Source organism: Mustela erminea, chromosome 10 (genome assembly GCF_009829155.1).
Source record: "Mustela erminea isolate mMusErm1 chromosome 10, mMusErm1.Pri, whole genome shotgun sequence".
NCBI classification, from domain to species: Eukaryota; Metazoa; Chordata; class Mammalia; order Carnivora; family Mustelidae; genus Mustela; species Mustela erminea.
This window is the reverse complement of record NC_045623.1, coordinates 94215947-94239718: the sequence shown is the minus strand read 5'-3', so window position 1 is coordinate 94239718 and position 23772 is coordinate 94215947. Positions and strand designations below refer to the sequence as shown.

Sequence of the window (23772 nt, the reverse complement as noted above, 5' to 3'; positions counted from 1 at the left end):
TTGCCTTATGGATTCTTAGAAAATGGCTCACCTGGTACCTGAACAGCTGTGGTGGGTTTTTCTTGAGTTTGTAGTCTATATACCAACATATACGCATTTCGAGAGCAGTGAGTTCCTTTGCCACACTTGGGTTTACGTGTCTGGGACTTAGAAGGCTCTGCTGAGGTGGAGAAACGAAAGGTAACGAAATTAGAATGCCTTTTGTTGGTCCATGCTTTGCAGGAGAGGGACAGGGGGAGGGCCACAGAACACAACTCCCACAATACACATTTAAGATGCTTATTCATTTATTATTTTTTAATTTATTTTTTAAGTGGGTCCACACCCAGTGTGGAGCCCAACACGAGACTTTAACTGATGACCCTGAGTTGAGATCACGAGTCAGATGCCCAACTAACTGATCCAACCAGGCGCCCCCACACTTAAGGTACTGTAACAGAGATCTAAAACACTAAGAGGCAGGGGCACCTGGGGGGGCTCAGGGTCTTGGGATCAAGCCTCACATCGGGCTCCCTGCTCAGTGGGAAGACTCCTTCTCCCTCTCCCACTCCCCTTGCTTGTGTTCCCTCTCTCACTGTCTTTCTCTCTGTTAAATACATAAAATCTTTTAAAAAACTTAAAAACACTAAAAGGCAATACAAATTCAGCATGCTCTTTGGATGTCTGAATATTCAGACACATTTACTACCCTCCCCCGTTGTGTGCCACATTCCATTTTTAAAAAGATGGTAAGTACTTTTCACAAAGACAAACCTAGAAGCAGAAAACTGGTGTTACTGCAATGAGTTTATTTTAATGTTGGTCTTAGATTCTAAAAATAAATCCAGATTATTTTATCACAAACTGATGGCTCCCTGAGAGGAGAGGGCTGGCTGATGGGTTAAATGGGTGGTGGGGGTTGAGGAGTTCACTGGTGTGAGGAGCGCTGGGTGTTAGATGCCAAGTTTTGAAACGCTATACTGTAATATAATATAATATAACCCTGGATGTTAACTGGAAAAAAACAAAAATTTAACAAAATAGTATGTTCATTAAAATGCTAACAGGCATAAAGATTAGCTGTGAATTCAGTAGCAAGTAGAAATATTAAGTGTTTTACAGGTCAAGTTTATCACATGAACATGATCTTCAAAATGGTGCTGAGTATCTCAGGGTAACCTTCCAGGGGGTGAAGAGGCTTAGTTCTGGGGAAATCAACAACCAGATCTTCAATTCCCTATGTTCTTTTCTAAAATCAACCCACCTCAATGCTATGGTTCTACTCGTGGTTTCTGCCTCTCCTTTCTCAGTTATCTTCCCAGATCCAAAAAAAGGATAGAACCTCTCCCCCACAAATTAATAAAGTTTTAGCCATGTAATTAGAAGAGATGTTTACAAGAAAATTTTGCTTTGTTCCATTCAGATATTTGTTAACATACTGATATTGATCGATTATGTGGTGATATTTATAAATTTTTTTTAAAAAGCTCAATGCAGGAGTGCCTGGGTGGCTCAGTCGTTGGGCATCTGCCTTTAGCTCAGGTCATGATCCCAGGGTCCTGGGATGGAACCCTGGATCGTATCCCCTGTTCAGCGGGAAGCCTGCTTCTCTCTCTCCCACTCCCATTCCACCTAATTATGTTCCCTTGCTTTCTGTGTCTCTGTTAGATAAATAAAACCTTTAAAAAAAAAATTAGAGGGACGCCTGGGTGGCTCAGTTGGCTAAGCAGCTGCCTTCGGCTCAGGTCATGATCCCAGCCTCCTGGGATAGAGTCCCACATAGGGCTCCTTGCTCGGCAGGGAGCCTGCTTCTCCCTCTGCCTGCCATTCTGTCTGCCTGTGCTCACTCTCTCCCCCTCTCTCTCTCTGATAAATAAATAAAATCTTTAAAAAAAAAAAATTAGAAAGTTCAATCCAAAAGAACTTTTGAATTATTTAGAGATTTATGGTTATAGAGATCTTAAGTATAGTCCATTAGAACAAAATCCCATACAGTCAGTTATAACATAAATACTAGCGTGGGAGAAAGGGTAAGGGTTAAAAATGTCCTGCTCTAAAGACCCATCCACAAGTGTCTTTTGAGAAGTTGATACTGTGTTACTAATTTCATCTGGACTCTCTTAAAAGAGTGATGTTACAGTTCCACTATTTATGTCAGAAATCACATTATTTGTAGCTACTTAAAATCATGATGAAAAAAATATTGGATTTTTGGGGCACCTGGGTGGCTCAGTGGGTTAAAGCCTCTGCCTTCGGCTCAGGTCATGGTCCCAGGGTCCTGGGATCGAGCCTCCCATCGGGCTCTCTGCTCAGCAGGGAGGGAGCCTGCTTCCCTTCCTCTCTCTCTGCCTACTTGTGATCTCTGTCTGTCAAACAAATAAATAAAATATTTTAAAAAAAATATTGGATTTTAAAATGCTCAGGGAAGGGGATGCCTGGGTGGCTCAGTGGGTTAAGCCTCTGCCTTCGGCTCAGGTCATGATCCCAGGGTCCTGGGATCGAGGCCCAAATCAGGTTCTCTGCTCAGCGGGGAGACTGCTTCCCCTTCTCTCTCTGTCTGCCTCTCTGCCTACTTGTGATCTCTGTCAAATAAATAAATAAAATCTTTAAGGAAAAAAAAAGTGTTCAGGGAGGGACACCTGGGTGGCTCAGTCAGTTAAGCAAACTGCTTCTTGGTTTCAGCTCAGGTCATACTCTCAGGGTTTTGAGACTGAGCCCTGTGTTGGGCTGCGTACAGAACCTGCTTGGAATTCTCTCCCTCCGCCCTAGCACTTTAACCCAGGCACCCCTCTTTTTAGAATTTTAAAATTTATTTATTGTTTAGGAGTCCCTGGGTGGCTTAGTGGGTTAAAGCCTCTGCCTTCGGCTCAGGTCATGGTCCCAGGGTCCTGGGATCGAGTCCCGCATCGGGCTCTCTGCTCAGGAGGGAGCCTGCTTCCCTTCCTCTCTCTCTGCCTACTTGTGATCTCTCTCTGTCAGATAAATAAAATCTTTTAAAAAAATTATCATTTAAAAAAAAATTTAGGACTATCTATATATCTATATATGAGAATACTAAACAAAACAGCCTTAGCAATGCTTTTAATCCTACAATTCTGAATAAAATTAAGATGAATCAAATAAACTTCAGTTAAGAACAGTTAAAGCCATATCTCAGTTTTGTTCCCAGAAAGATTCTCATAATTAAAAAAAGAAAAAAAAAATATATATATATATATGTAAGTGGGGCGCCTGGGTGGCTCAGTGAGTTAAGCTACTGCCTTCAGCTTGGGTTATGGTCTCAGGGTCCTGAATTCAAGCCCCGCATCAGGCTCTCTGCTCAGCAGGGACCTGCTTTCCCCCGCCCTCTCTGCTTCCTACTTGTGATCTGTCAAGTAAATAAATAAAATCTTTATATATATATGTGTGTGACACATATATATATAGAAGCAAATGTTAAGAACCTCAGTATTAAAGTCAGAATAATATAGCTGAGTATCTATAAACATCGAAATGTGATTTAATTTTTTGTAGTATTTTCTATTTTCTCTTATTCTTATTATTAACATATATTATTTGTTTCAAGAGACAGGTCTGGGAGTCATCAGTCTTTCACAATTCACTGCTCACCATAGCACACACCCTCCCCACTGTCCATGACCCAAGAGCCCCTTCCCTCCCATCCCCCTCCACTCCAGCAACCCTCAGTTTGTTTTCTGAGATTTTCTGAGATTAAGAGTCTCTTATTAAGAGACAAACTTCTAGGATTAAGAGGTTTCTCTCCCTCTCTGATTTGCTTCATTTTTTCCTCTTTCCCTATGATTCTCTGTCTTATTTCTCAAATTCCACGTATCACCGAGACTATAGGATAACTGTCTTATTTTGCTTAGCATAATACCCTACATGAGATTTAAAAATGGGAACTCCCTCTACAAAATATGAAAACATGGTTCCTCTTAACATCCACAGAAAGATTCCCTATATGCACCAAAAGCCAACTCGAACGGCCATGCTCCTCCCTCACACCTTGAGAAAGTGGATTTGATTAAGAACAGTGGCAGGGGACAATCCTTTTCTCGTACTTAGACCCCATAGTCGAAACCTCACTCAAAAATGACAAACACAATAATAAAGTGATGAGAAGCTCGGCCAAGATGGCTCCTACTGGAAGAACCATTCACTTCTGCGGGAAGTGGGAGTAAGTGGGTATTCTGGGCCAAGAACACGGACATGGTAACAGCTATTCGCCAAGTACTCCTGATGGCAGACCTCATCGCTACAAAACAAGCAGCTCACCCCTCAGAGGCACTGCTCAGATTCCAGGGATGGGAAAAGACACTCAACAGGATAGGCACTGTTCTCAAGAGCAATGGTGCCCTGCTAGAGCTACTTCCCCAAAATGACCCTCCTAACCCAAAGAAAAGGACTACAAATTCTACTATGTTCAATCTACTGTTCATCAGTACTGTTTAAGCTTGATAACCTGCTATCCTCTCCCCTTTCCATCCCTGTTCCTACCCAAAATTAAACTGGTTATTGAATATTTGCCTTCAAACTGCACTGAAACCATCTCTGGGGGAGAAAAAAAATTTTTTTTTTTTTTTAAATTCAGGCATTGCTAATAAACGATATTCAGAGACTTTACGTGTGTTTAAGAAATGCAAATATCCAGAACCCAATCTTGGGCCTTAAGATTATCACAAAGATTTCTAGTTAAAACAAAAAAAAAATTTATATTTTAAAAGGGCACTCACAACTTAAAGGTTTTACCTAGATCTTCCTCAATCCCTAGTTGTAATTTCTTCCCCTCCATCTTTTCTATGTCTTCATCGTTAAACTTATACCATTCACCGGACTGTGGATCTTTCACATGGGCAATGTAGTGGCCAGAATATGCACTCACTCCTCTGTGTATAAGGACTGCACTGAGTTCATACACATAGGACCCACCTGGAGAAAGAGAAAGGGAGAAAGTGAAAGAATATATTTCTTCTTATATCCAGAGTCTGAATTGTAATGATTAAAATTGTTTACACATCTGAGAAAATTCAAAACATGTCACCTAAAACAAAACAAAAATGTGACACCTAAGATTAAAAAAATTCAGTTTTACAGAGTAACGTAAACACATCTTAAGCAGCTCACTGCATTAACTCTCCATTTCCTCTGCAAAATTTACAGATGGAAAGAAAGCTCTGACATTCTGGGCACTCAGGTCAGGGTTACGAAGCTATTCTGCTGTAGGCCTTGCCCTTCTGCAAGCTAGCTGAGCTATATGCCGTTCCTATTCTTGCCACAAAATTACTTACACAAACTAGCCAGATGGAGTGTGAAACTAAAAAGCTATTGATTCAAAAAAAAAAAAAGAAAAAAAAGAAGAAGAAGAAGAAGAAAAATGTTTTAGAAACAACTGAAGGTAAGTCATTAAGAAAAACTGCTGTCAAAATAGGTGTAGGCCAAGGTAACTGGAAACAACCAGGAGAGATAACATTAAAAATCTAGAATGATTCTGCACTCAGATTTCTTTGTAAGTATTTTTAAATTCCCATTTCACTTTAAATAACCAAAAACAAGTCACAGCCTATATATTATGCATGTGGTTTATGCAAGAGAAGACTTTACCCATACATCAAGATATCAGCAAATGAATGAATACTGACATTTTCAGATACAAGTTGAAAAAAATCTTTTAATTAGTTACAGTGGGGAAATTACATATGTACTGGAAAACATCACTTCTACACATTAAAAATCAGAAACCAAATAAATTCATTAGCAACCCTACAATACAGATGTAACCACTATTAATACTGGAATAATAAATAAACACTATTAATTGCACTATTAATACCGAAACCCGCAGGTTCTAACAAATCATTAACATCTTTCTACATCCTTAAATGTTCTTCTGGAACATATCATAAGGTATAATACATCGAACCACTCCCATATTGGACATTTAAACCAGTAGCTTTTATTAAAGTTAAACAATAATTACTACCTTTTTGGCAGAATAGTCTTTGCACATATCCTTGACGATTTCATCACTGTAACTTCCTTCAAACTGCAAGAAGTGAGTCACAAGGCAGAGCCAATCACCCATTCAACAAACATGCTGCACACTTTTAGGAAGACAGGGCTATAGCAGCTGAGTAAAAGGAGAAAGTCTCTGCATTCTTTCAGCTCAGTGGGGGATTCAGTAACACAGATTAACACCCACCTGACGACCCTAGCTGAAAATAATTTAAAAAAATACTCAGATATGGACACCCGGGTGGCTCAGTCGGTTGGGTATCTGCCTTCAGCTCAGGTACTAGGACAGAGCATCACACAGGGATTCCTGCTCAGCAGGGAGTCTGCTTCTCCCTCTCCAGCTCTGCACCTCCCCACTGCTCATTCTCGCTCTCCCTCCTTTTTATTCAAATAAAATCTTTACCCCCCCCCCCCGCAAAGAAAATTCCAGGGGCAATGACCAGCACACAATCAAAGATAACCAAATACAGAAGAAACACGGCAACATTAAAAGAACCCACCCAGACAGCAAAAATTAGGCTGCACAATATTCCAACATCAGTCAGGGATTACGAAACTAGGCTTTCTATGTTTCAAAAAATGAGAAGCTTGAAAATCTATTCAAGTAAAAGAAAACCAAAGAAAGTGACGCAGATTTGAATCAGAGGAAGTATCAGTACTTACCTTAAGGGTAACTGGACTAACTGATGCAGTTAAAAGATGTAGATCAGAATTCAATTTTTTTGGTATAAATCTGAAATTCCTCAATATAAGAAGTCTGAGAGGCAAGCAAACACACAGCTAGGATGGTGTTTTTCTCCAGCTACCTTCAACCATCAGCCAGATGATGGAGCAGAGGAGGGAGACAGTGCAAGACCTTGTCCTGGGTTAGGTTTCACCCAGCACCATCCCAGGAGGAAAAAGGGAATCTCAACTCTGATGTTTAGGGATGGAAACTTACAACGTCAAACACTAAAGCAAGCAAGCAAGCAAATAAATAAAATTAATAAAAATAACAGAAGAGACTGCCATAAAAGCCAGATTAGAGCCTATGATGGAGAGGGGCAGGGGGAAGCATCTATTACTGGGAGGGGCACAAAAGAGACTTTGGGGTCATGGGAAAGTTCTGTTTCTTGAGCTGGATGTTGCTTATGCAGATGTCCACTTTGAAAGAATTCTGCAAGCCACACATGTTTGTATTTTGGACTCTTATGAATGCATTACATTTTATTATAAAAAGTAGGATAAATGGGTAGAGCGACATATATGGTGCAGACAATGGCAGGATAAGGGAGTGTGTGCCTCCCCCGCCCCCAACCCTGTGGGTGGTTGCGGGAGGGTGAAGACAAGACCACTGAAGCAGACAAGTAGGAAAGAGCGCCGACAATATGAGTTCCTCATGGTATTTCCTAAGTTAAATGATCACAATAAGCCAAACAAATGGAAGCAGTAACCACAACTGTATTACCAAGAGACAACAGAGACATTTTCATATCACGATACCACTGTTCACCTGAATTTATGCTCATCCATTCGTTATACTAACAACTTCAGAATTCTGGTAGTTTTATTTGCTCCCCCTTGAGCAAGAAGCCTGATGTGGGACTCGATTCCAGGACCCCGGGGATCATGACCTGAGATGAAGGCAGATGCTTAACCGAATGAGCCACCCAGGCGCCCCTGTTTTTGTTTCTTTTCTTTTCTTTTTTTTTAAAGATTTATTTATTTATTTGACAGACAGAGATCACAAGTAGGCAGAGAGGCAGACAGAGAGAGAGAGGAGGAAGCAGGCTCCCTGCTGAGCAGAGAGCCCGATGTGGGGCTCGATCCCAGGACCCTGGGATCATGATCTGAGCCGAAAGCAGAGGCTTTAACCCACTGAGCCACCCCGGCGCCCCCGTTTTTGTTTCTAATTAAGTAGGCTCCACACCCAATGAAACTCGTTACCCCAAGATCAAGAATCATGCTCTCTGCCCTACACTGGGTATAGAGATTACTCAAAAATAAAATCTTAAGCGTGCCTGGGTGGCTCAGTCAGTTGAGCGTCCAACTCAAGATTCTGGCTCAGGTCATGATCTCAGGGTTTTGGGAATGAACCCCGTGTCTCTCTCTCCCTCCCTCTCTGCCCTTCCCAACCCATGAACGCTCTCTTCCTCTAAAAATAAAAGCTTTCAAAAAATTATTTTAAAATAAAAATAAAATAAAAGCTTATTACCTTTAATCAACACACTAAGTTTAGCTATTTCTACAGGTTTTTTTGACCTACCAAGTCTACTTCCTAATCGTCTCGTCTTCCTTACCGTATAAACTGGACAAACACAAAATAAGCTTAGTAACGGTAAGAACTATGCAAAGTCATGCAGTGGCGTCAAGGAAAGTGCTAATTTTATACCTATGTTTCTGACCCCTGAGACACCACTAGGCTATCAGACATCTCTAATTTCAAACAATTACCTAACAACTTAGGCAGGAAGCAAATCACTACACACGGTGAACTACAGTTACATTCATTCAGTCAAACAAAACAAAGACCAAGTCCAAGAGCAAGGTCTCCAGCTTGTTTCCTCCTCCACTGAGTACAAATCTGAAACCGTGGCACTGACAGAACACACGTTTTTAAAGCTCATTCCCCAACCTCCCCGATGGCTTCTTTCAAAGGTTTTTAGGGCTTGTTTCTATTGTAAGTCGCCTCTAGAAGCTTTTATGATCAAATTTCTATATTAACAATTTAATAAATAAGATCGATCTGAGAAAGGATGGGAAGCAGTCCCTCCAGTCAGGGCAAGAGAAACAAAAGGGTCAGATTCTTTTCTCTTTCAGGTACCATCCTGTGGAGTGAGGCGATGACCCCCAAAAGGAAAAGGCAGTAAATTACTTCTTCTCAAAACTATGTCACAGCGTAAGTTTCCTAGAACTCATCAGTCATCACAGATAGGGAGATCTACAGCATCAATATTGGAATTATGCCACCCAACGGTTTTGATAAGATTTTTTAAAAACCTGGAGGCAGCTCAGACAGACTTAACTTTATGAGGGATTACAGACATGGTATTGATACTAAGGTACCCCGCGTGGGTTCAGAGAGTAAAACACCATCTCCCCTTTTTATTCTTTTATAGATATTGATGAACCATGTAATCCCTGTGGTGTACTTACTCATGGAAAATGGAAGTAACATCTCGACTCGCCTAAAAAGCCTTTATTCCCAGACAGAGGTTAGCAAAGTATAGCCATGAAATGCTATTCTGTATGCATCACAAGCTGACCACAAGTTACAGTCTCTGGGCATTATAATTACCACTGCTCGGTAAAAATATTACCTTTATGTTCCACATAAGGCTCCATATCCAAAATTTCTGAGAAGCCAATGTAGGTATTCAGCTTTTTCTTATGTCCAGTTTGCCTAACCAAGAGGAAAGCTAATTATATTTATATTTAAAACAATCATAAAACAATGTATAAGCTCTACCAGCTATTTTAATAAACTCAATGGTACCTACGTAAGTTGCACTCAACAATCTTGCTCAAAAACTTGTACAATTAGAAGTCAACATAAATTATAAGAAGTCTTATAATTTGTGGGAAAAAAATAAGCTAAAAGTATGAATTTAAAATGTTGATTCCAAACTTACTTTCAGAAGTTTTAATATAATCACAGGAGAGAGCTATAGATGCTCCCGTTCATAGAAGTAATGCGCATGTGCACATATTTCCTTTAATTACACAACCAAAGATATATTCCCATGGGGGTTGGGCAGATTGGAAGACTGTAATAAATAGAAATGTACTCTAGTTCTTTTTCAAAAATACAGAACATCAAGATAATTCAGTTCTTAACCTATGTTTGTTTTCCTTTGCAGTGTTTAATCATTAATAGAGTAAAAATAAGGGTTTCCTACTTTCCTAGTTCTTCCTCAGATATGGCTGGCTTCCTTAAGAATTTTGTGATAAAACCAGCCATTATTGGCATTTCAAAAGGGCAGGTCCCAACTACAACTGTCATTCCCAAATCTTGAGTTTCAAATTGGAGAGGCTATTATCTGTCTATGGTAAAATCTGTACACATTAGTCCACGATGAGCAGCAAACACTGCTCCTCATACATATTTACCTGTCGAAGACAAAACGCATCAGCTGTAAGTTCAGGGTGCAGGGAAGGCTCAGGAGCCTGATCTTCCTTGTGGCATTCTGTTTACTTTGACAGTTTTCACAAAAGTATCGATTGTCTCCCTCTAATTTTTCTTCCTGATCAGAAATAAGACATTATTTAAAAAAAATTAGAAGACAGAAAGCTTTTTTTTAAGTAATCAAATCTCTGATGTACAGCATAATTTCATTTTAAGTAACAGCCCTCGCAACCTGTTGAAGATCGAGCCACTCTAAGTAGTGAAAGACACCCAAGTTAGAAGGCACTACTTAGAAGTGATATTAATTTGCATACAGTGATTTAAAATTGTTGGGGCTCTTTCCCAAATGTGTGATTTTTAAAAGTACTTCTCAAAAATAAAAAATCAGGGCGCCTGGGTGGCTCAGTGGGTTAAGCTGCTGCCTTCACCTCAGGTCATGATCTCAGGGTCCTGGGATCAAGTCCCACATCGGGCTCTCTGCTCGGAAGGGAGCCTGCTTCCCTCTCTCTCTCTCTCTGCCTGCCTCTCCATCTACTTGTGATTTCTCTCTGTCAATAAAATCTTAAAAAAAAAAAAAAAAAAAAATCATAAGCACTTGATGCAACCAAATTAAGAACAGTGCAAAATGGTGGAAATTACATATGGGCACCAGAATACAGAACTACATAGATCATATATACAAAATCATACACAGACACACACACGAGTTACATACATAATTAAAATTGCTGAATCATGCTGATGGGATAAATTTAAAAGACCTCAGGAAATTCAGTGGTATAGCTTGGTGGTTTTAAATTTTTCCTACTGTGTCCTCTTAACTTACTGGCCGGTCCTTCTGCTCAGCATCATTTGCTAGCTCCTCCTACCTCCCTGAGTCCCTGTGTCTGAATGTCCAAAGACTCGGTCCTTGGTCCTCGTCTCGCAGTCCTGATTTCAACCAGCCCCCAAAACCCCGAACCACACGCCTCAAATCTAACACACCCCAAAGTAAACTCCCAATCCCTCTCCCTAGCCCATTCCTCCCACAGCACTTCCCAGAGCAATTCTGGCAACTCCATCCTACCTGGCACTCAGGCGAAAACTTAGTAATTCTTGATCCTTCCTTTTTCTCCAGGTCCAGTCAGCAAACTCTATCAGCCCCACTTTGAAAATATATCGAAAATCCAAACAAGACAGTACCCAGATCTGTCCTGTTCAAACAGATCACAATTCTAAGCTTACTACCCCTGATGACATCTCCTCACACTCAAAGTCAAGTCTCTGGCCAAGGCCCACCAGGCTCTACTGGACATGTTCCTTAGTTACCTCTACAACATCCTTCCCCCCTTGCTTGTCCACTTCAGCCACAGTGACCTTGTTGTTCCTCAAACCACCAGGCACTTTCTTGTTGTTTCAAGCTCTGCACTTCTGCCCATTTCCTCCATGGCTCACTCCTTCACCTTCAATCATTTTATTTCTAACAGCAACCAACCCCACTCTCATCTCTACCACATCTTCCGTCCCCTTCCCAGATTATTCTCCGCAGTACATGCTCTAGGTGACACACTACATATTTTACGGTCGTTCCCCAGTCCCCACACCACCAACATTACAAGGCAAAAGTTTCCGGTTTTGCCCACTAGGGTTATCCCCAAATACCAAATCAGTGTGCAGTTAAGCACTCAACCAGTAACTAGCTGAATGAATTCAGGAAGTATCTGAAGTAGGCTAAGAGTTGTGCTAAGAAAGGAAAAAAGGTACAAAAATATCTTAAGAAAGGAAGCTATAGCGTAAGCTTGTCTATGATACCATGTGCTTGTTCTCACTTGGTAACAACGGTTTCCCCAAGTAGCTTTCCCAACTCAGAAGGAAAGGGAGCCACTCCCGTCCCTCCACATGCATCTACACACACATCTACATACACAGCAAGAACAAATCCGGAGTGGAGGCGCTGAAGAATGAGCAGAGTGATGTTTAAAAAAAAAAAAAAAAAAAAAAATTGCATTCCACACCTTGTAGTTCTCCTTAAATGAAAAGGCAATTTAACTGGATTGTAGAGCTCAGATTTCCTCAAACACTCCACCACCCCTAATCATCCAAGTTTTAACACAGAACTTTACATGTAAAATAACTGAAAGAGCCCCAAATTATTTTAACACACAGTCTGCTTCAGCACTTTAAAATTTACAGTTTCTTCCAGATCATTACAGAAACAGAGACAATTCATATATGAAAAAAGGCTATTAAAGAATTTACCCATTAAATCAAAATACACGTTCAGCATAGTATTTAATGGTTAATGAGCAGAAACAACATACACGCCAAAGTTCGAATACCTTCAAAAATTCTGAGATGCAATCTGTTAACTGCTTGTGGCCTTGGATATTTAACTCCAGTTCATAAAACTTTGATAAAAGCTTAGACTCTCTGCCACACTGATTGCAACTGTAATAAAACAGAGCGGTAAAATTAAGATCAGAGTAGAAAAACAATGAAGTTCCATTATATCACACTCTAAAACTATGGGAAGCATTTATTTTCCCTTGGTTTTCGGTCATGGAAATTATTTACACTATATATTAAAAATAAAAAACAGGGGGCGCCTGGGTGGCTCAGTGGGTCTCTGCCTTTGGCTCAGGTCATGAGCCCAGGGTCCTGGGATGGAGCCCCGCATCGTCCTCTCTGCTCAGTAGGGAGCCTGCTTCCTCCTCTCTCTCTGTCTGCCTCTCTGCCTACTTGTGATCTCTGTCTATCAAATAAATAAATAAAGTCTTTCTTAAAAATAAATAAATAAATATTAAAAAAAAAAAAAAAAACAGGAAGTGATTGGTGAGGCATGTAGTTTATGATCAGGAACAATTTAAAGAGGCGTTTTACGTTCACTCTCAGTACCCTGCTGGCTCCACTCTGTCTCTGAGTGCACAGCATCGACATCCACTATGCGGTGAGAACTCAATCACACGGGGCACTCGACCTCTGAACAGATTCAACTGCACTTTTGCATGTCCACAAAAATGTATATGTTTATATGTTCCCATGAAAATGAATTACACTACAAAAACTACTGGCCCCATGCTGGCCCATGAAAGCCATAACTTGGAACTGAACTGAAAATGAGATGACATGTGAGTAACCGTCTCAGAAGACAACGTGCTGTGGGGAAAGCTGCCACACACTTACACGGTTACGTAAGCATATTCTCCACAGAACTGCTGCTGGACAATGTTCCGCACATCTGGATTCTTTTGTTTAGACAGAGTGTCTTCCAACAGAGACATGAAGAGCTTTGAAAATTCTTGGGCATCCTACAATACAAGTTTGGGTTAGTAAAAAGAAAAATCGTACCTTGCTTTTCAACTTCGGATACAAACAGCGATGAGTGAGTGAAATGTTCGGGTTTTGAATTTCGCATCTTCAAATAAGGACTGAACTGGTTTGTACCAACATATGAGTTGTCAGAAATAGGACCAAGGTAAATGGGTAACATGCTGGACAGTTAAATAAATGCTCTAATTCAAAACAGAAAAAAGTTAATTTTGGGGAGGCGCCCAGGTGGCTCAGTTGAAGGACTGTCTTCAGCTCAAGTATGGTCCTGGAGTCCCAGGATCGAGTCCCACACTGGGCTCCCTTCTCAGTGAGGAGTCTTCTTCTCCTTCTGACCCTCTCCCCTCTCATGCTCTCTCTCTTTCTCTCTCTCTCAAATAAAATCTTTAAAAAAGAAAAGGAAAAAGTTAATTTTTACAAAGCATTTTATGGGACGCCTGGGTGGCTCAGTTGGTTAAGCAGCTGCCTTCAGCTCAGGTCATGATCCCAGCATCCTGGGATCGAGTCCCACATCGGGCTCCTTGCTCGGCGGGGAGCCTGCTTCTCCCTCTGCCCGCCACTCTGCCTGCCTGTGTGCCCGCTCTCTGACAAATAAATAAATTTTTAAAAAAATTAAAAAGCATTTTACTTCACTTCCTCCTACAAACATTCTAAAGAACGCTTAGATATCTTTTTATATTTAAAAAAAAACTTAAAAGGTTCCGGGGCACCCGGGTGGCTCAGTCAGTTAAGCGTCTGGCTCTTGATTTCGGTGGGCATGATCTCAGGGCCCAATCGGGCTCTGCTTTTGGTGGGCAGTCTGTCTGAGGATTCGCTCGCTCTCTCTCCTTTTCCCTCTGCCTCTCACCCCCAACTGTGCTCTTTTTCTCACAAATAAATAAATAAACCTTTAAAAAATATAGAATTTAAAGGTTCTTACCTGCTGTTGCCCTGTGTCCAAGCCCAAGGCTTTAACAAATCCCGATGGATCAATGTATCGCCTGTTACTGTTTTGCAACAAGGCAAACAAATACTGAAGATGCTCACAAATTGTCTGAGGCTCATAATCTATTGAAAAAATACGTTGTTTTTAGCAAAGTGCTACTTTTCTTTAAAATATGTACTTCTTTACATGAAAACAAATTAAGCACCCTTAACTTTATAGAATATTAGTGTTTTATGATAGTTCTAAGAATTTAATAGAAACAAATTAGTAATCACATCTGTTTGGAAGTAAGGAAGCTGCCGTGGCTATCCATACACATCCCCTAAAGGGAAGAGTTACATGTACATCCCAACAGCAACCACGACCAGTTTTCTAGTGTCAAATCACCACTGAAAAGTTCAGTCCAATATGAAAACCACAGACTGTATTTACCATTCACATAAGATGGCCAGATATTTTAATACAATCTCATTAATGTAAACTTGCCATGAATTAATAAGCAAGTGACAGGATTCAAACTGGAATGAATATAATGATGCATTTTAAAATGCTAGAATTTTAGAGTTTATTGAGTCAGGAAAGTATCTTAAATAGGAAAAGTGGATCTCAAAAGCCCCAAAGACTTGAGCATCATCTTCTGTGCAGTCACTACCCTGCGCTGCCGGCTCTGTGACAACAAGGATCAGCCAGGCCAACGTCTCTCCTTCACCAGCCCACGCAAGGTGAAGTCTTGCCAGCAGAGGGCACTGGAGGGTCCAGTCGTGCCTGACCCACCGGCTCCTGCAGTCAACCCTGCAGCTTCCTGCAGCGCCTCCTCTGGCAGTCACCACCGTAGGCCGCCTCCCCTGAGGCACCTCCTCTTGAAAAACCACCATGTGAATGACCTCTCAGGTGCCCTCTTAAACGACTTCACAGAGGTTTCTGAGGCCCTGGATTTCCCTGAAGACAGTTTGAAGTTGGGGTCCCTACTGAGGAAGCAGCTCGGCACCTTCTCAGGCATCTAGTGAGCCTGCACAGGACACTCTGCAGAAGTCCAGATTTCAGGCGGGGGCGGGGCGGGGGGGGGGGTGGTTACTGAGGTGGGGGGTGTGTGTGTGTGTGTGTGTGTGTGAGTGAAGAGTCCTCCTGGGGTGTGCATTTTTGCCCCGAGGGTAGTGGCTGTTCCCTACATCTGCTAGTCCTATAGTTTTTCAAGTCCTCTTTAATTCTTACTAACCACTCCCACCATTACTCTAATTTCCTATTCTTGGTGAATATCTCATAACATATATAATTGTTAAATCACTATGCTATACACCTGATAGATTGTCAACTATAATTTTTTAAAAATCCCTTCCCAAAGCCTCCCAATAATATATGTATGTTTTAAAAATTAAAGTCTATCTTGTAGGATATAAAAACAATTCAGGTCACCAGGCTGGCTCAGTCAGGAGGGCATATGCCCACCTCAGAATTCAAACCCCACAGTGGGTGCAGAGACCACTTAACAATAAGAAGGCTAAGAAGGAGGCTCCTGCCCTCCCAAAGCCAAAGCCAAAGCCAAAGAAAAGGCTTTGAGGCCAAGAAAGTCGTGCTGAAAGGTGTCCAAAGTCACACAAAAAAAGAAGATCTGCATGTCACACACATTCCAATGACCCAAGACACAGTATCTCTGAAGATCGCCTAAATACCCTCGAAAGAGCGCCCCCAGGAGAAGCAAGCTTGATCTCTATGCCATCAAGTTCCCCCGACCACTTAGTCAGCCATGAAGAAAACAGAAGACAACACCACACTTGCGTTCACTGTGGATGTCAAGACCAACAAGCACCAGATCAAACAGGCCGTGAAGAAGCTCTCCCACACTGATGTGGCCAAGGTCAACACCATGATCAGGTTTGATGCAGGTAAGGAAGCATATGTTTAGCTGGCTCCTCACTGTGATGCTCTGGATGTTGCCAACAACATCAGGATCATCTACACGGAGTCCAGTTGGTGAAATCGAAATACGAATTCACCATGAAAAACCCTTAATATAGATGTATAAAACAGAAATAATTCCCTATTCTTTCTGTTCAAATTACTGTGTCATTTCTGTCTCCTATTTGGACTCTGAATGGTTTATCTCTTTACTACCAACTGTGACTTTTAGGAAGTCAACATTTCATTTATAAAACAAATGTAAAAATCTTATTTCCTGGGGTGCAAAGGCTTTGCAGTCCACTGAAAGGTATTCAGGTAAGTTTAGGTCTACTCCAACTCTCTTATCTTATAAGTTAGATACTTCATACTTATTAATTCCAAAGTAACTCCTCTTCTGGGACACCTGAGTGGCTTAGTTGCAACTCTTGATTTTGGCTCTTGGGGTCCTACGACTGAGCCCCAAGGATGGCTCTGCACTTAGCGTGAAGTCTGCCTGAAAGCCTTTCTCTCTCCCTGCTCCTCTCTGCTCTTGCACGTTCTTGTTCTCAAAATTAAAAAATAATAAAGTAACTTCTCCTCTGCTGTCTTTCCTTAAAAAAAAAAAAAAAAGATTTTAGAGAAAGTGAGAGAGACGGAGCATGGGCAGGAGGGGCAGAGGGATGGGGGAGAGAATCTCAAGCTGACTTCAAGCTAAGCATGGAAACTGATGTGGGGCTTGATCTCATGAGCCTGAGATTACAACTTGAGCAAAAACCAAGAGACAGAAGCTTAACCAACTGCACACGCCTCCAGGTGCCCGAGGCTTTCCAATCTGTAAAATAAGGGAGTGACTAAACTAGAAGCAGAACCCAGATCCCATCATATCCAACACAAAGCCTTTGCACTCCTTTTACCCTGCCTATTAAAATAGCAGCAGAAATGTACACTCTCATCAGAGAACAGGTGAGGAACAACTCTGGTAAAATATAAAAATTCATGTACTTAGAAATTAAAAAAAAAAAAAAACCCACGCATCTTTTTAAGGATAATGTTAAAACCACAATACCCAAAAGAGGCCATGACACATCATTTTATAAAACAGTTTTTATAAAACAATTTCACTTGTTATGAAATTGTCATCTCACTGGTAAATTTATTCTTTAGCAAGATAATGCTAAAAATAAAAAAGAACCATTTTACATTAACCATCCTTTATATAATATTACTTTAAATACTTAATACACTATTAATCTAAATTTAAGTATTCTGAACTATAAAAATAAAGTTTTGGGGAAATAATCTTAAAAATTTGTAAGGGAAGGGTGGGAAAAGAATTTGTTTAGGCCCTGTGGTTTTTTTTTCTTATTTTAAGTAGGCTCCATGCCCAACGTGGTGATCTAACTCAACAACCTCGAGATCAAGAATCGCATGCTCTACCAACTGAGCCAGCCAGGTTGCCCCTTAAGCACTGTGTTTTGAAGCAAAGATTTATGTTAACAAGGACCAAGACTCTAAAGCAATACCCATTGTGTGCAGGGCTGCCAGAAGATACCAGGCTTACAAATCCTCTATTCCCTCCCAGAGTCAAAGACATGAGCATGTGCTCAAACCTGATCACATAAAACACAGCACAAGATTTACAGGTGGGAGCAAGAGTTGAAGTTTCCAACTTGGAGCTCTGATCTATGTAATCTCAGACATTCGCTGCCCTCCAACCCCCAGCTTTGAGAACGAGAAAAATCTGGTCTGTTCCATGAAAGTTCCATCTTAAAGAGAAAGCAGCCTCTAGTAGTCCATCTCTAAATAGAAAATAGTATCAATCAGGAATAATCATCCACATACTCTACATGAAATAAACTAAATAATTCCAGTAGGAAGTTTGAAACTGATTCTGTCTAAAAACCCTAAATGGGGGCACCTGGGTGGCTCAGGGTCCTGGGATCGAGCCCCACATCAGGCTCTCTGCTCAGCGGGAGGCCTGCTTCTCCCTCTCCCTACCTCTCTGCCTACTTGTGATCTCTCTGTCTCTGAGTCAAAAACAAAACAAAACAAAACAAAAAACCCCTAAAGGACTATAGCTGCTATTGGTGACTGATTTTGCTAAGGTTAGTAAATTTAACCTTAAATTTTGAGGGTATCAATGAAGCTGGTGTATTTGGGAATCAGGACAAAAGATTGCTTGTGGTTACAATGAAGTATTAAGTCTCCCAAGCTAGGGAAAAGAGTAATGTTGTCTCTGCTTTATTGACTTGATTTTTATCAATCGCTACAAATTAATGGGCAACAATCACAGTGTATTACATGGAGAAACTGTAGATGTAATCTAGAAGAAATAATCGAATGGATTTCCTTCACTTGAGTATGAGCCATTTCGGTGCCTAAATAATAAATTTACAGAAAAAAAGGACATTCTGAATCCTGATAGTATTTACGAAGGACTGACCGCCTACCATGCCCAGCACATAACAAGTCCTCAGAAGTTAGTTTCCAGGGTTTGCAAAGTGTTCTAGCTGGCAACATGCTGTGAAGGGAGCCAGCCCTACGGCCACCCCACTAACCTTTCTCTTCTTGGATACCATCTTCCATCATGTAGTCCTTACAGGTGCTTGGACACAAGTATAGTGCTTGCCGCAGCTCCAAGTTGAGAAACCATACTTGAAGAAATGTGTTGACGTAACAAGTAGCGCCAAGGTTAGTGAGGCCCACAAATGAGTTCTACAAAAATACAAAATTTGCAATTACAAAGTCAATTTCCCTTTACACAAAAAAAGTACAAGAGGAATTATTTTTTAAATTTCAGATAAAAAAAATCTGTTACCACCACCAACCAACATGGCATAACCACATAAGGCTCTCTTGGCCACAGGTACTTTCATGAAAGCCCCATCTGGGTTGGCTACAGGAGTGGAGAAGACATAGGACAGCTCATCCCTGGTCTTCTAGTCTTCTCTGGCCCCTTACATCTAAAATTGAAATGACAGGCTCCAGGCCAGATCCGTTCTGAACCTGTGTACATAGGGTATTCATCTGCTATAATCCTCAAACTGTCAACATTAGGACAACGACAAAGTAAAATGTCCACAAAAGTTCCTTTCTATCATATAGATCAGGGAGAAATGGAGCAGGGGCAACTGGCAACATACAACTTTTTCCAAAAACTGCAGATTCCTGAACTTACAAAGAATCATTCTTTTTAATACACGGAGTATCTATATAGCTATTTTGTGAGCACCAGGCTTTTTGCTTAGAAAATCTTAAAGAGCGCCTGGGTGGCTCAGTGGGTTAAGCCGCTGCCTTCGGCCCAGGTCATGATCTCAGGGTTCTGGGATTGAGCCTCGCATTGGGCTCTCTGCTCAGCAGGGAGCCTGCATCTCCCTCTTTCTCTGCCTGCCTCTCTGCCTACTTATGATCTCTTTCTCTGTGTCAAATAAATAAATAAATAAAATCTTATTTAAAAAACAAAAACAAAAACAAAAACAAAAACAAAAAACACAAACCCACACCCCCAAGAAAGCATGGTAATAATAGCACTATGGGAGCTTGCTTGTTTCCTTGATTTACCACTTCTTTTAAAGATACTTTTTTTTTTTTTTTTAAAGATTTTATTTATTTATTTGACAGACAGAGATCACAAGTAGGCAGAGAGGCAGGCAGAAAAGAGAGAGAGGGGGAAGCAGGCTCCCTGCTGAGCAGAGAGCCCGATGTGGGCCTCGATCCCAGGACCCTGGAATCATGACCTGAGTCGAAAAAGCAGAGACTTTAACCCACTGAGCCACCCAGGCACCCCTAGAGAGACATTTAAAAACGAGTTCAAAATAAAATACACAATATGAAAGCCAACACAGAATCAGCATTCCGCCCCCCCCGCCCCCGCAGAATCAGCATTTAAACTACACCATCCTGAAGGCTTGCTGGATTACACGGCCACCTGATTTAAAAATTACCATTAAGAACTATCCCAATTCAAGCAGTTTACGTTCCACCGCTTATCCTCAAGCTGCAATGGGCTCCCCCAAACCAGTAATAGTTTCTAATTACAGATGCGAAACAAAACAACACAAACCCAGAGGAATACCCCATAGTGATCACTTAAAAAAGGATGGCTTACCTTTTTTCTCCTCTCACAGTTGGGATCATCAATGTTATGGAAACTATTTTCATCTATTTCTCCTAACCAAATATGCTCGCCAATGCCAACCAAGCAATTCGGATTTCCTTTGCAGTTTCGTCTACAAAAAAATGATTATTTGATTAAGAAATGCCATAGTTCCATAAGAAACATGTGGATTAAAGCTATAATAGCATACCAGATTTCATCTATTTCTCATCTATAAAACGAGGAGAATGGAGAAAATGAAACACCAAGTTCAATCTGTGAGGCTGTGGGAAAAAAGAACTCATTTACTGCTGAGAGAATTCAAACTGGCAGGACTTTCAGGGAAAGGACTTTTGCAATCTCTAACGCAACTACACACACAGCTTCCTTTAAACCCAGGAAATTCACTTCTAAGAATTCACCCTGAAGATACACCTCGGAGAGTGCAGAAAAATCTGCACAAATAACGCCTCGGTGACTCATTACAGCACTGTTTGTAACTGTGAAACACTGGAAAGCCGAAAGAGCCAACAGGGGACATGGTACGTCGGCCCCACGGAGCCCTAGGAGACCAGAACAGGAAAACCACAGAAAAACCTCTACGGATGGATGTAGAGTCCGTTTTAGGATGTATGATTAAGAGAGCAACACGCAAAACAGTATCTACAGTATGCTATTTCTTGTGTAAGAAAGATGGGGCAGTAAGAACATACCCGTGTATCTGTTCATCTGAACACAAAGAAACCAAAAGGTTAAGCCAGAGGCCAATAAAAGTGGTTACCTTCCGAACAGGAGTGGGTTTGACGGTAAACATGGAGGGGTGTGTGACACTTTTCTGAATATACTGTTCCATACACTGCTGAACTGGGGGGCCTCTGTGAATGTGACACACGTGTACACACACACACGTTAAGGATGGGGAGGCGGACCCTGAATCCAAGATAAACACATTTCAATTAAGTAACGTATCCACAATGAAGGGAAGGAGGGTGAGGAACTAACCCAAGGAACCTGATGCAGATACCAGCAAGCTCTCGTAGTAGTATCCTCAGACTAAAGATAAAAGGTAGAAATACCAAATCTTTATGACTTCCTTTTTGTAACAATTCTAAAAAACCACTTTCCTTATATTCTATACTTAAACAAATAAGGAAATATATTGAGGATAAAGGAAACCAAGGTTCGGAAAGTTACAAAGAGAAAGGGAGGAAGAAGAAAATGAAGCTTGTAGTACTGGGTCAGGAGTAACAGACATAACCCTAAACTTGCAGGTAGACTAGGGTTGCCAGATAAACCACAGAACAGTAGTTACTTGAATTTCAGATAAATAATAAATTTATATCAAAAAATATTTGTTGAAGGGCGCCTCCATGGCTCAGTAGGGTAAGGGTCTGCCTTTGGCTCAGGTCATGATCCTGGAGTCACTTCCGGCTCCCTGTCTGCTTCTCCCTCTGCCTCTGTCCCTCTCCATGCTCCTTCTGTCTTTCTGTCTCATGAATAAATAAATACAATCTTAAAAAAAAAAAAAAAACAAACAAACACTGCTTGGGACGCCTGGGTGACTCCATCAGTTAAGTGGCTACCTTTGGCTCAGGTCATGATCCCAGCGTCCTGGGATGCAGCCGTCCTTGGTCAGCAGGGAGTCTGCTTTTCTCTCTGCCTGCCACTCCCCCTGCTTGTGTGCCTCTCTCTCTGATTTAAAAAAAAAAAAAAAAATAGATTGCTACTGAAGAAAATAAAAATATTTGTTGTCTAAAATTTAAATGTAATTAATGGCCTTTTATCAGCTGAGGGTGTATAAGCAATTGTGTGAGCACTCCTAGCAACCAGGCCTTGATTTCTAAGTACGCCACACTCAAAAACCCAGGGCTCCTGGGAAAAACAGCTGATTCCACGCTGGCTGGACAGAGTACAAGATGAACATGGAACATCTATTTTGCTATGCCCCCAAAATAAGGATGTACTCAAAGGATGATGGGGGACACGTTTAAAGGACAGTTTGAGGGGGACTCCCTGTGGCAAAATCAGAAACAAAGAGAGGCGAATTAATGACAGGATTATGATCTACTGAGGAAACAGGAACCCACAGTGAAATGGATGAATGGGGAATGGGAAAGTCCTTCCTTAGAGAAAAAAGTCAACTGTCAAAGTAGAAGAAAATTAGAAAACCAGCATTAGGCATCCATCAGATTAATCCAAGAATCAAGCAAGCATCATTGATGGATGCTGGCAGAGGCAAGTCTGTCGAGTGGAGCGTAGAGGAGTAATGAAATATCTACATAGTCTCAAAGTATCTTAGCACAGGATGTCCATGAATTATGAAAGGAAAGACAGTAACTTTCAGTGAAGAGAGCTGGCCAACACTTCACCAAAAGATCAGTTATAGTGGTGGGTTCCTGCTGCTATGATGGACTGAGTTACTGGTGAGACGGTCCGGCCAACGTAACAGCCTCAACCTAATCATGAGGCAGCATCACACAAACCCACCATGATGAGCTTTCTACATTCCAAAAACATCAATATCATGAAATGAAGACTGAATGGTCCTTTCAGATTGAAAAAGACTAAAGAGACAACTGGCTGCAGCACACAAGCTTGGATTTTCTTTTGCCACAAAGGATCTATTCGTTCTGAATGCTTCAAAAGCTTGGCTAAAGCTTTATGGATAGCAGTGAAAGACTGGAAGCATCATCAATGTCCATCAAGAATGAACTGATAGGAGCACATGGGTGGCTCGGTGGACTAAGCCTCTCCCTTTGGCTCAGGTTGTGATCTCAGGGTCCTGGGATCGAGCCCGGCATCATGCTCTCTGCTCAGAAGGGAGCCTGCTTCCGTTCTCTCTCTCTGCCTACTTTTGATCTCTATGTCAAATAAATAAAATATAATCTTTAAAAAAAAAAATCATTCTTCTTTGGACAAAAATAATTTTTCTATCTAGCGAAAGAAGATACAAAGAAACAAACAAAACAAAAAACAGGATTCAGAATCAGGAGAGTAAACTAAAATCTTTTCCTTGAAGCAGGGTAAGGATTTACTAAGAAGATTCTTTTAACAAAAAAATGACAGCTAGGGATGCCTGGGTGGCTCAGTCGGTTAAGCATCTGCCTTCAACCTGGGTCATGATCTTGGGGTCCTGGGATGGAGTCTCCTATTGGGCTCTTTGCTCGTCCGGGAGCCTGCTTCTCCCTCTACCTCTCCCAAGCTCCCCCCTACCCCACTTATGCTGACAAGTAAAAAAAATAAAAAATAAATTAAAAAAAAAAAAAAAAGACAGATAGCAGCACTGAACTCAGGTTCCTTACGATGGAAAAGACAGTATTGCCAGCTGGAGTAAAAACATACCTCTCAATACCAGTAGGTACTCATTCTTTCAAATCTGCTTTTTGAAATGTCAAATCTCCTTTGTTCCTTCTGCTCTTGAACAGGAAAGTGCTAAGACTTTTTCACAGGATTTGGCTGTGGGGACAAGCA

At 41.2% G+C, this 23772-nt stretch overlaps 1 protein-coding gene across 10 annotated transcripts in view; it reads right to left on the bottom strand.

Moving 5' to 3' along the window:
• The window catches only part of USP48 (ubiquitin specific peptidase 48), a 93516-nt gene that overhangs the window by 45262 nt on the left and 24482 nt on the right, over nucleotides 1-23772 (bottom strand). For 4 of the 10 annotated variants that reach the window (XM_032361370.1, XM_032361366.1, XM_032361367.1 and 1 more), the window contains exons 2-10: nucleotides 20314-20434; nucleotides 18764-18920; nucleotides 14322-14449; nucleotides 13259-13383; nucleotides 12415-12523; nucleotides 10081-10214; nucleotides 9291-9373; nucleotides 4729-4908; nucleotides 32-160 (exon numbers count right to left, since the gene is read on the bottom strand). In XM_032361370.1, coding sequence (XP_032217261.1) covers nucleotides 32-160; nucleotides 4729-4908; nucleotides 9291-9373; nucleotides 10081-10214; nucleotides 12415-12523; nucleotides 13259-13383; nucleotides 14322-14449; nucleotides 18764-18920; nucleotides 20314-20434 — 1166 coding nt within the window. Of the gene's footprint in view, nucleotides 1-31; nucleotides 161-4728; nucleotides 4909-9290; nucleotides 9374-10080; nucleotides 10215-12414; nucleotides 12524-13258; nucleotides 13384-14321; nucleotides 14450-18763; nucleotides 18923-20313; nucleotides 20435-23772 lie in introns of those variants that run through there. The other 6 variants (XM_032361368.1, XM_032361369.1, XM_032361374.1 and 3 more) reach the window with 5 other exon arrangements.